Consider the following 13,591-nt stretch of genomic DNA (forward strand, 5'->3'; position numbering starts at 1 on the left):
CTGACGTGCACACGACAGTCGTATGCTTCTTCAATCGACATGTCTGGAACCACATGCCCGAACGTACATCAAGGTTATCTTTAGAATACGTCAGTAGTTTTTGCGTCAGGAGACTTTGGTTGTTCCTTCAGCACCCTGAAATACAGTCAAGTCGATCGCGGGAAGAACCGTTGAGACTGATTCCTTCGTTAGGAGGCCATGTGCGTCGAAGTGCACCCGAGGAGCTCCCAGGGCTCATGTTGGCACTGTTTGCAGCGTCAAGGGCTTATGACTCAGAATGAGATGGTATAACTTTGCTGAAGCTAGAAATCGGTCACCCTAGCTATGGCTCAAGCACGCGATGGCGATAATGGCAAGTTGCCAATCACGTGTAGTCTACCAAAGCGTGTCATTCGTCGTTACGGCAGCTAGGGCTCTCAGCAGCGGCAGCTCTTTGGCTTTCACTTCGTGACTTTTCCCGCCTGATCGTCGCCGACTGTGCGGCAAGCAGTTCCATCAAGACAACCACCACCTCTGACTTTCGCAGTAACTTGAGCATTTCATACTCAGCTAGGGACACTGATGCACCGCTTGACGTTCTTTGCGAGTATGGACACCAATACCGTCTCTGTGAATGTTTCGCAGTTACATTAAGTAGAGCCCCAAGCAGCACAACACCTTGTCCCAATATTGGACAAATATTGGCAATACTGGCCCGATATTGGGCCGACTTTGCAATTATTGGCCCCATATTGGGCCAAGATGTTGTGCTGCTTGGGGCGCCACCATCTAGCGTATGAGGAAGTGACATATACCGACGCAACAACAACAACAACTAAATCATGACTATGACCTGGGCTGATTCACCACTGGAGAGAAGTACACTACCCCATTACACGCGAAACATTACATGTGAGATATGAAAATGAAGTTCAAGTTATGTGCAAGTACAACTATTCAGCTCTCCTCCAGTGGCTGCGCTGCGCTACGCCGCAAAAAGGAAGGTGAAGAAAAGAAAAACACCCATGAAAGAGGCCTACTGTGTATCTTACCTGAAGCATGCGAGTATTTCAGCTGGAATATTCCGCTACCCCTACCAGTTGATTGACTAGCACTTCTATAACTCTGCGAGGCGCCCCCTAAAACTAATGGGTCGAAATGACACATCAGCTCCCTGGGTGACCTTCCTTGTCCCTGTGAGCATTACTCGTGTTGTCTTCCATATCTTAGGCGCATGCAGCACCATCTTTCCAGGGTTCATGGAGAAGGCTTTGCGGGATTTCACGTTACCGGTGCCAATGAGGCGATTTCATTGTACGAGATTGCGTAAGGGCCAAGTGACACACACACACACACACATACATTGGATGATGATCGGGTGGGCGATCGGACCAGGGCCAGGTGAGGATCGTATCTTACTCAGGCAAGTTGTCGACTTACGTTCTTTGGAGTTGAAATCTACAAGCATGTCGGAGGCTTGAGGTTCAACATAAAATCTAGCTTTTTTTTTTTTTTTTGGCTGACCACTTGTTGTCATCTAGTGCTGGCTCGAACGAAGGAAGGGAAACCAGTGTGTAAAAAGGAAAGTCGGAAAGTCCCTCCATTTTTTCTTTGTAAACTGTTCCGATTCGACTGAAGTATGCTTGGTCTGGATCATCTAATGTTAATCACCGTCGACAATTCACTGCACATTTGGCACAATTACTTAACAACTTCAACTTACAATTACGCCTGTTCTTGCTCCTCGGGGACCTGCGCTTACTTGGGCATTTACTTCAGCATTGACTAGAAAGGAACGCGAATTAGAGGCAGTAACGGCGCAGGATTCTCCCGTTCTTCCCAGTCACGGTTAGGTTAGTTGCCGTTTCACGTAGGACGTACATGTGACACCGGGTGGGGCATCTTGCACGGATCTTTCACTGCAAGATGGAGCAAGTGCTAGTTTTGGCTTTATCAAGCGATTTTCAATACTTTTTTTTAAGTAGCTGAACCTTCGTTTCTTGTGAATCGTCTCGCTGAGGACGGGATTACTTGGAGATGCGGTGAATCGCAGCGCTGTGGTTTCGTCCCCCCCCCCCCCCCACCCAACGCTTAAAGCACTGAATGGAAGGGGCTACGTACTCTTTTACTGGATACGTCTTAAACATCGAGCCAACTCTGCTGGAAATGTCTGCCTAGGAGAGCATATGACGACACACTGAATATTTAGTAGTGCGTGGATCCGATATCGTTCTCTCTTTTCTGGGGACAGTCTCCCGCAGTTAGATTATATGAGAGAAGGTATCCAAGGATTTGCTTCTAAAGAAAAACTATTCCATTGAGTTCAGCCAATTTAGCTAAACTAGGATATAACAAAGAACGGTCATTATGGTATACTGAACTTCGTGATTTGGTGGCAGATAATTTGCGCTGGTGTGGGGGAAGACAAGACAGCCCAAGACAAATCAAACAAGGCAACTAAGACAAGCCATCCGCACTAGCTCAAATCGTGTGGGCGCAAAAGCCTCAGAGTCCCCCACCCTCACCCTAACGCATGTGAACACCCTACAACCGTTCATAAATTTCCACCAGGCACTACGTGTAAGTACGCCCGCGGCCCTTCGCGACCCTTCTTGCTGAAGGGCATGGAACTTATCCACAGCCATTAAGCTGTCAAAAGTGAAATTTTAGTTAGCTAATGAAATTATATCACTTCACCACGACAAAACGCAAAAATACAGTTTATAACACATGTTCTAACATAAAAACACAACAGCAGAGATAGATATGACTCTGTCCAAACTCTTACAGCTGATTCTCAACAACTAAATTTCTTGAAAACACAGATGTTAAAAAAAGAGCGTGGGGGCGAGTGCTCCGATATTGCGAGAAAAGGCTGCTGTTCTTCATCTCTTCGAAAGCGCGAGGCTCTACCTCGTTCACGTTGCTGCCAATTGATTGATTGATTGATATACAAAAATATGGAGCCACCACTGCTGCCGTTATCGAAGACAATTTGAAAACACTGCTTATTGCTCGGCGGACGACGCAAGCGAGCCTTAGGCTGCTTCTGCAATAAAAAAAAATCTATATAAACCACGTCAACGTCATCAGCAAGGACATAATATATCGCTGAAGATGTCTCAACGGATACGTTGCTTATGTTGCGAATCCCTCCTTCCAACCTCTGCGCACCTCCGGGCGACAACCTCATCAATTTGCGCAGTCACGTACAATACGGGCCTCCCTCATACATTTCTTTTATTGGCCTCGTGTTCTTCATCGCGGCGCGCTAATCGAGTGTCACCCGCGGCCTGACTCAAAGGAAGCCGTTTTTCCCCGGGATTAACTCGTCTTAAATTAATTACCCAGGACGTCTGGAGGTGTGAGTAATTACGGAGGAAACCTAATTATTTCCGTCCAGCCAGGGGCTGCTCATGCAGAAAAAGCAAGAAATGCGTTCTACACGGAGAAAGGCTCTTTCGGAGGCTCTTAAATAGGCTCCATTAGAGTGATTAAAATAGTCCTCGCTTTGATTACATCGCTTCCAACACCGCGTATTCGGTAATAGCCGCAAGCGGTGGTGTGAATATTTCTGATTCTAAAACATCCATTAAGGGCGAATAAGCTTGATTTATATGGATCCAACGAAGCACAAACTTCAGCGGCGTCTCTCTCGCACGAAAACCTATTTTCAACATGGCTCGATTGCTGGCCGCTACGTCTGAACACGAGCAAATTATGTGTTCACACGAGGAAAAGTGTAAGTCTCTTTCCTTCACGTTAGTCTCAGTTGCTTGTCTGTCTATCTTAACTGCTGCACCTCCGTCGCCGAAAAAACATTTTGCAGACAAGAATACCAACGCAATGCAACGCACGTTAACGATGTACTTTGCAGTGTCCTAATGTTTATTAAATATATTCTGCCATTCATCGGCTCCGCCTCAACGTCGCCCGCACTCCGTCACTGCTGTTCAAAATGGACCAGCAAGCCACACCCTTATGTTCTACCTTGCAACGTTGAGGCAGATATTCGTCACCTTCTGCTCGACTGCCGCCGTTCCAAGTCCTTCCGCGACAACCTCAAGTCTCGCCTGACCAGCCTCGGGTACTCCATCTCTCTCGCAACACTACTTGGCACACGGAGCAGTGGCGTAACCGCGGCGCTTCTCCACTACCTGCGTGATACCGATCTCCTCAGCAGCCTGTGACATCGTGTGTGGGACGGCGGAAGACCTCTGACCCCCCATCGCCTTACTTTTAACTACCGCAGGACTACGCACTAACGAATTATTTAATAAGGAATAGCAAGCCGTCCATTCTGGCTGACCTTTCCTGTGAAAATAAATAGATCCCCCCCCCCCCCCAATATAATCTGCTCTGGATGCCACCTAGTAGCGCCAGTTTCAGTCGAAGTCTATAAAAGAAACGACTGGGTACACAAATCTATGCCCATGATGGGCAAAACACGTAAACAAGACATACGAAGACTCCCAGTTCGTTATCAGCGGTATTCTGCAGTATTGTCTATACGTAAGTCGAGCGCATTTGTCCAAATCACACAGTTCTTCTACCCCGTACATAGAGGAACATTGCCAGAAGCTTGCTCTACTCGGCACGGTGATCACGAGAGATAATGATAATGGCTTTACGTCGCGAGACAACTATGATCATGAGCGACGCTACAGCGATCAGTATGTGTATATGTATTTTTTTCCTCACCTAAGGATTCTTTAAAGGAGGAAAGAACTCTTATCTGCATGTATTTAGTTGCGGGTTTAACAGATGTAATATTGTTCTTCTGCGCTTCGTAATCCTATTTACAATTTACTGTTCAATTCTTCTCCTTCATAACTTGTGCGACGTTAATACAAAAACGCACTCTCTTTCGTATTCGGGTGAGTAGACGCACCGCCGTCCAGATACCTCTATCCATCGTTACGTCATCTGAAGAATTGTAGCACCCAATCAGACGCCAACGCGGATGGACACATAACGTTCTGCTTTACACTGTTCAAGAAGAACTTCACTACATGGCACGCTCCTCGCCAACCATCACCTCGAATGACAACGTTCTCGTCCCTGATTTGTTGAAAACGGGAGGCGTTGCCGATTTTGTAGCCGTGAATAGGCTACGGCTCTCGTTATCAACAAATCATGGGCGGGAACGTTGTCATTCGGGAAGACGGTTGGCTAAGAGCGTGCTATGTGTTGAAGATACGCACCTATCAAATTCACCTATACAAAAGGTGTCACGGACAACACGTTGAAATCGCCGTTTGGAGCCGACATAGTCAGCGGGCTCGCTTCGTACAGTTCATAGCTCCTTTAACGTGCACCGAAATCTCAGCGCACAGCACACTCTTAAAAATGAACTTCACCACATAGCACGCTCCAAGCCAACCATCATCCCGAGTGACATCGTTCTCTCACACGATTTGTGGAAAACGGGAGGCGTACGCCTTTTTGTGACAATTAACATTTCTGCATAAGTGTCACAAAAAGGCGTACGCCTCCCGTTTTCATCAAATCAAGGAAGGGAACGATATCACCCGGGATGACGGTTGGCTTGGAGCGTGCTATGTGGCGAAGTTCATTTTTAAGAGTGCACACCGTATTTGACGTCTCTGTGCGCAACAGGGCGTGTCTAAGCAACTTGCATCCTGCCACAATGTGCTGGCGTCCTGGGCCCGGATCGGACCTGCAACTTTGAGATCAGTAGCCGGACACGTTACCAACTGATCCACATCCACCCGAGACGCACTCTTAGAAATGAACTTCACCGCATAGCACGCTCCAAGCCAACCATAATCTCGAATGATATCGTTATCTGCCCTGATTTGCTGAAAACGGGAGGCGTACGCCATTTTTGTGACAATTATGAACAGCATAAGTGTCACAAAAAAGGCGTACGCCTACCGTTTTGAACAAATCGGGGCACACAGCGATATCATTCGAGTAGTTGGTTGGCTAGGAGCGTGCTATGCGGTGAAGTTCATTTTAAGAGTGCAGGGTAAGAGAGAGCGTTGGCCAACCACGAGTATATATCTTTTGTACCCATCCTTTTAATAAATCATCTTACACGAAACCCACTGGAGAATCACAAAGTTCACTCGGAAACGTGATATCGTTTCTTCGTCGCTACACAATGTTCTCGTTGCGCTGGTGAGCTAAACTCGAGTTGCGCAGTCACCCTATGCTATTAGGATAAAGTACACGCTTACTGGATCACCAGCAGACTTGCCTAATCTGGCGTTCTTGTGGGACATCCGAAGCAATGTTTTGACGATTATCTACTCACACGCGGTTCACTGCCCAAAACGTTGTCTGCGGCACCTCACATGATAATCGCGAGTGCAATGGTCAGTAATCACTCAAACCGAAGGCGACCTCCAGTTTTTGTCCATTGGTCTCGAGGGAATTTTTCGGCTCTTCTTGGATAATTTTGTCGTCTGCCATCCTACAATGTGCGGTGGCTCGGGAGTTCCATAGCGTATTCGTCATGTAGTTCGTGTTGGTCCACGGTCGCCCATGATGCTCATACGTTGCGTCTTACCATCACAGGTTGGCGTGTTACCATCACGGCAATAGTACTGTTGCTTTCAAACGTACCAAGGTATTGTAGTTCTTGATGTGAAACATACTGGCGATCTACGGCATCCCAATAAATACGAAGTGACGTGGCGACCCATCCTCTAGCAATCCACAAACTTTTTTTTCCGTGTAGTGACAAAACACTCGCTTCCTTCCCCGTGTGGTACTTCTTGAGGTCTACACGTGTATATACACATGCTATTCTGCTCTGCAGGGTGCTCAACATCCCCATGTTACGATGACTTCACACATATCCACTACCATGTTTATCTTTTCCATTTCCACTACCGTAAAAGGGTGCCTCAGCAAATGATATCGTGCTCCTGCGGAAAGATTGCACATCCTTCAAGCGATGATGCGCGTCTGCTATATATGTGAACTCACTTATGCCCCGGGTCAGACACCAGGGCCGTCCTCTTCATCGTCCCCATCCACACCATCATCCTCATGCGTAACCCCAACCGCCCCACTAACTTCATCATCCACACAGCCCACATCAGGCTCACTACCTTCTGCGTCGCTCAAGTCTTCATCATCGCTGAACGTCCCGCTGCAATGCGCTGGGCTATTCCGAACCTGAAACCCCACAGGCTGTTGCACAGTGCCCGATGACAGGAGCGGCCGATGTGTCGTTCCCCTCGAAGATAGTAGAGACTCTATGCTGAACGCATTCGGTGTTGATTTGCTCGAAGGTGCTAGCAGTGTCATGAAGCGATTTTGAGAACTTGGGACGTCCGATGAGCTGCTGTCATCAGGGTGGGGTGTGAGCTGGCGCCGGTTAGGATCGGGAGGCTTAGACAATGCTTCCATGACGTCGAACCCGAGACTCTGTAGGAGGTGGAAAGTTTCTTGTCCGCCAATAAGGGCGACGGGATCTTTATGCGGGTTGGCTGCTGACAGTTCAGACAACGAGTGTCTGACTGAGTCGCGGAGACTGGTCAAGTTCAAGCCTGGCTTAAGCCTAGCCTGTTGCAACCTTTTCGCTTGGCGATCTAGCTGCTTGCGGAGTTTCTTTTCACGCTTGTCTCGTTCGCGCCGTTCGATCTCTTCCGGAGGTATTGGATCCCCTGAGCAGGTCTGAGGATGAGCGTTGTGAGCTGGCCGCCCTGGTCCCTTCTTAGTGTTCTCCTTCTTCCGCCACTTGGCGCGTCGGTTCTGGAACCACACCTGCGATTGAAAGAGCTCACAATTACTTTTACGGAAGATTATTTCTATGTACACTCTAAATAATTTTACACCTTAAAGGGTGTAAAAGAACACGTGCATGGCGCACACCTTTTAAGGTGTAACGGAACACCATCAAGAAATCAAGGGTGTTATTGTATGGAAGGGTGTAATGTAACCTGCAAACCATAGAAGAGGCAGCTGGAAATTATTACAGCTTCACTGCGAAAATATAGTGTATCTAGTTTTTACAGAAGGCACATGCTTGGTACTTTGGAGTGTCATTGTGGCTATCTTGGCATCACTCTTCGATCACGGCCATGCCCAAAATATTCTTTAAAAAGTCAAGAATATACTTTTCTCACACTGAACTTGTAGGTATACTACTCAGCTGTACCCTGTGTGAAGCAAAAATAGGACATTGCAGACACATGTTATAGGTGATTGATGTGGGTATATGCGGGCATCATACATATCAGACACAATCACAGGAACTGAATAGTTATGCTTTTATTAGGTTGACATTATGCCATGCAGCATACATATCCTACATTACGTAGGCATGAAGGTATTCAAACGTATCACTTAATACAGCTTTATCACATAGTAGTAATTTTCCAGTCATCTAACCTTGAGGGGTTAGATGACAGTGTACCAAATGTTGAGTAACTGTGCATTTGGTCTTTATATCACAACTTGTATCACAAGCTTAAGTTCTGAGTACCACAAGCCCTTCAACACTGCACAGGAACACGAATATATTTAGCCTGTCCCACCTCCAAATACACCCTCTGTTGCATCCTCATCACACCCTCCTGACAATGTCTCATAAAAGGGTGTAATTCACCATAGTTACAGCCTCGAAAATTTTCAAGCCAAGGTTCTAGGGTGTAAAATAGGTGTAATACATGAGAATACACAACTTTTACACCTTTAAAGGTGTGAAAATATTTAGAGTGTACGTGCTCAAAAGGTTTGAGAAACCACGTCTGCCCACATGTGTTCAGTGCACTGTTTTAATGTTGTTGCACATATATCCAATGCACAATCTTGACTCCTACTACGCTAGCAACGCTACTTTTCTTAGTAATATCTACACACACACAGAACGCTTTCGAAAGCTCCATAGACAGAGCGCTTTGCCAAACGGGAAATTCAGACAGGTACAATGAAAACAGGTACGCCTCGCAGCTTCCTAAGAGCGCGCGTTGTTTTCCCTACATATTATATTTGTGAGGACGGGGGAGAGAGCGGAGGAGCCCCTTTCGCAGTGCCGGGTCTTTTATGTGTAATAACTTCCAAATGCGCGGCGGCATCAGCATAGCACCACATCATAAACGAGATTCCTCCAAAGTGACACAATCGTTTCTTAACGGCTTTAAGAGCTTCCATGTACCCGCACACGTCTATTTCATTAGTACAGATCTGTTGGCTCATTACATGACAGCTAGCTTCGATCGCGATGAACGCAGCCGCACCATGCATCGTGTGTACCCTTGCTACACATGTATTACAAATCTCAACTATTGTACTCTGCCTACGCGTGGAGTACACGTAGGCCGAGTACGTTCAGCAGGTGTCGATATTGTACCACGAAGTCATCATCAGTCGTCATATATGACAACACCTGAGCGTGTTCAGTCCGGCTACATGCACGACATGTTGCGCAAGTATCTAATGGACGTCAATAGAGACAGCCACGGTTACACACTGACGCAGCGTTTCATGTGCGTGGCGCACAGTGCACAATGTGAGGGGCGCACGCAAGCATAACTACACCTGTTCTCTATACTTTCATCGCGACAATACATTATGTAACTCATGGTTGTATTTATTCCTCGAATGAGAAAATATTTTAAATAAGCCAGCGCGCCCAAGTTACCAGAGGGGTCTAGTATTCAGGCACCCTAGGTGGGAACGACAACGGCTATACTGCTTATAAGTTAGAAAATAAGAACGACGAGTACACGAGGGTATATTCTGTATATCTTTTTGCAAGCGTATCTCGCGGAAAGAACATCGGGATCGTACAAGGATTTTCGACCGGGAGCACGTCAACCTGATGACACATGCTGTCAAGGACTGGTACTTGCTATCTGAAGACTGCACTCTCAGAAAAAAAGGTCTAAAAAGGTGGTAACTCCACGAGTTACCACCTTATCCGTACATTACCTCCTTGCTTAAGACCACAAGGGGTGTAACTGCCCTTGCTACCACCTTTATAGTAGGTTGATAAAATCTTGACTGTGTGCATTTAACACAAATGTTGCGTCTATTCAGCCGCCTTCAGTGGCTCATTCGGTAGCGTGTCTGCAGGCAGATCCCAAGATCGCGGGTTCAAACCCCGCCGAGTACGGTGCCAACTTGGAGATTTCTGCACACGTTAAAAGAACCCTCAGGTAGGCCAAATTAATCTACTGACCGACCCCTGTGGCGTTGCTCATGATCGCAGTTCTCTCGCGACGTAAAGCCCCGAATTATTATATTTTTACACCCTTCGATAGGTGGCATGGTCACCTGCTGCGTATGGAAATGTTACACCCTTGCATGGGGTGTAACTTTGCACCCATAACCAGGGGTGTAACTTTACAACGTTTTGGGCACAACATATGTACAAAGCCAGTTACCCCGAAAAGGTGTAACTACTCTATCCTTTTTTCTGAGAGTGTGGGGATTGTCTCACTGGTCCAGTGTTCATCATTACCTTGCCGTCAGTACACAGAACGCGCCCTGACGTCCCCGACTACGTGCTGCCACCCCAGCACCGTGCAAGTCGCAGTTCAGTATTAAAGGTGCCGGAACCCTTACGCGTGGCTACGCCTCTAGGTTTCCTACTGCATCCTCCGCAGTAGCCTGCAGATATAAGGACTAGTGCAACCCATAGCGTTCGGGCTCCTACACGACACGCCATCTATCTGGATGCATCATTCCATCGCGGCAGAGCTCTATGGCGTTTTCATGGCTCTGCAGTTCATCAAGTCCCTTGTAGCCCCAATGTCTTGGCACACCTACAGCGATTCTAGACCTGGGTTATGGGCTTTGCAAGCAGCGGTGGGTCCCGCAGGCATTGCTCTTCTGGTACATGACTAGAGTCCAGATGTCTAGGCACGAAAAATGTTGGTTTTAGGCGCGTATATAACAGACGGGAAAAAAATCTCATTGCACTAAAAGCTCAACTACAGGCATAATAAATTACCGCACATTTTTTCGTCTTTTAGGCGCTACGAATGCGGAAAGCAGAGAAAGCAGTTTTTTTCCACCCTCGTGATGACATGAACGGCGAAAATCAGCCCTCCAACTACTGTAGCACTTTTTTTTTTAAATCAGGGCTGATCGGAAGCAACGGAACGATTCGTTAGATTATACACGTCCAAAAAGCTAGAAAACCTCGTACACAATGCATGCTTTTCACGCAAAGTGACCCGTTTCATTCATGTAGACAAGCGCTGAGAATAGTTTAAATCTGTCTCTCCTCTAAGGGCTGGCACTAATTGTGCTCAACGGCGACTATTACAAAAATTCGTATCGTATAGCTGCTCAGCAAAGAGAGGAGTCGTGTTTCACTTGAAGTTGTGGCAACAGTAATATACGAGCACGGTTTTTATAGTCGTGGGTGCGAAGCTCGGCCGTATGGCGTTCAGCACCGCCTTGTAAGCAGTGCAGCTGTGTAAGGCGTTCACGGAACTCAGTTGAGCAAACTTGAACTTCAGAGCGTCGGAAGGCTAAACTTCAGAGCGTCGGAAGGGCAAATTTGTCGTAATCAGTGCCATTCCAGTCCCAGTTTCTGCCACTCTATATATACGCTGTCCACAAATCGGAACCCTGTCTTTATTAGAGAGAGGTGTCTTATTATAGCGAAGACAAGCTAGAGGCATAGCGCAGCTTCATGACGACTCCATCATCAGTTACTAAGCCACACGGAAGTACCAGCGTCTACTTTTCGGGGGAAATTTGCGCCCCCCCCCGTGTTCTTGCTCCCCGAAAGTTGTCTTTTTTGCGCCCCTTAGGCGGACTCAGGGGTGGGGGGGTTGTCCCCTTGCCCCCGTAGACGCCGGCCCTGCCCACGACGCGTTCTTCACACGCTCTCGCACGTCAGAAACATTGGTATGGCGTTAGAAAGTGCGTGACCAGCAGGATGTGCTGCGACGATGACATAGCGGAGGACGGATACACTTATGGGGCGAGCATACGAATTTTCATTGTGTCCTACGAAACAAATGATGCAATATCGGTAGTAAGGAACCAGTGACTGCTCTTCAACCTATACCCAAGCTTGTTAATTATGAGCAGTTTTGTGAAATGCGCCCCTTCAAACAATACGACACAAGTTCAAACGTCGGGAACAAGTCTCGTAAAGTGACGCCTTCCACAAGCCTTGTCTCTTCTTCGTCTTCTTCTTCTCTGGTGCCGATAACCGATTTTGGTAATTTTTGAAGAATAATGGGCGAATAGGCGTTTGTCCCAAAATAGTCACGTCTGCGCTGACGCGATTCCTTCGGGAATCTAAAGGCTGATTTAGAGTCCGACGTAGTCTTCGCCCATCGCCGCCCGTGTTGCGCGCCGACAGCCAGCGTTCGCTACGCCACGCTTCCTCATCCTACAGGAATCATAGTCCGACGCGATTCGGCGCAGCGCAACGAAAACAGCACCGGAGCTTTTCACATTTCGTAGATGGGAAAGCAGCCATATCTGCACCCGCGTGCTGGAATCCGACTAAAGACAATCCGTGTTCCCATCGTTGGCACTGTTATGTTTGTATTACTGTAATACGTTTGGTAACCCCAAACATGAACACCGAATTCAATAAGAAAGTCCCGCCCCTTCCCAGCTGTTCTCGTTCTTTTGCTTGCCTTCTAGTTCATCCGTCGTTTATTATATAGGCACAGATATTCCTTTCCAGTTTCGATCAAAGGCTCAATGGGCGACACCATGTTGAGAAATGCGAGCCCCACGCCGTGCACAGCTCACTGGCCAGCGCCAGATGTAGAGCATTGTTCTACTCCCCCGACGGCGGCTGGCGTAGTCACGCGTTGACGCCGCGGCGCGCTTCGCCGAGAGTCGTCGAACTATGAACTCACCGGCGACGGCTCGCGATGCTCGGCGGTGCGCCGCGCGTAGTTACGCCCCGCTCCGTCGGACTCTAAACCAGCTTTAAACTCCTGGGCACTCTCTGATACGTCCTATAGGGCTGTCTGCACAACGATTAGTGAAGGAGTTGATTTTTCTGTATTTTTCCATAATTTTCTGTGTCTCTGCTGCTTTTATCTCCTTTTCTTTGTTTGTTAGCTTTTGACAATAGCAAGCCTACATCATGGCAAACCTTTCCCTTCTCTTTTTTCTTTGCATTCAACATATACCCCCCCCCCCCAAAAAAAAAAGAAAGAAAGAATAGGGGGATCTATTTATTTCGACACGACAAAGTTAGCCAGAAAGTGCGGCATGCTCTTCCTTGTTAAATAATTCCTTGGTGAGTAGTCATGTTCCTGGGGTAAGGCGATGTGGGGTCACAGGCACTAAATAGGCACTAATGCCGAAATACGCATTTATAGCCACAATCAAATCGCTTAGGTAGGTTCCCCATAACCAAAATCGTACCCTTATGTCAAAAAGACACTGTTATGAGTGAAGGGAAAGAATAGGTATTTCCCTAAGTATCCGGGGTCTATACACGGCGCATTAACAATTGGGCGGGTTGGTACAAACTCTTGTAGGAGCGGTAGACAAACTGACAAAGACGAACACAAGGACAACCTCAGTTGCAACTGCGGTTGTCCTTATGTTCGTCTTTGTTAGTTATTCTATCGCTCCTACAAGAGTCTATACATGACTCAATTAAAATTTACCATTCATCTGCTGCGAAGGAACATGACATTAT

At 47.3% G+C, this 13,591-nt stretch overlaps 1 protein-coding gene across 1 annotated transcript in view; it reads right to left on the reverse strand.

Annotated features, from left to right (window-relative positions):
• Positions 1 to 6,003: 6,003 nt before the first annotated feature.
• Positions 6,004 to 13,591, reverse strand: part of LOC135392852 (homeobox protein unc-4 homolog) — a 164,276-nt gene continuing 156,688 nt past the window's right edge. Inside the window, exon 4 of the mRNA XM_064623541.1 lies at positions 6,004 to 7,719. Coding sequence (XP_064479611.1) covers positions 6,949 to 7,719 — 771 coding nt within the window. The 3' untranslated portion in view covers positions 6,004 to 6,948. The remainder of the gene's footprint in view (positions 7,720 to 13,591) is intronic.

This window comes from Ornithodoros turicata, chromosome 4 (genome assembly GCF_037126465.1).
Source record: "Ornithodoros turicata isolate Travis chromosome 4, ASM3712646v1, whole genome shotgun sequence".
NCBI classification, from domain to species: Eukaryota; Metazoa; Arthropoda; class Arachnida; order Ixodida; family Argasidae; genus Ornithodoros; species Ornithodoros turicata.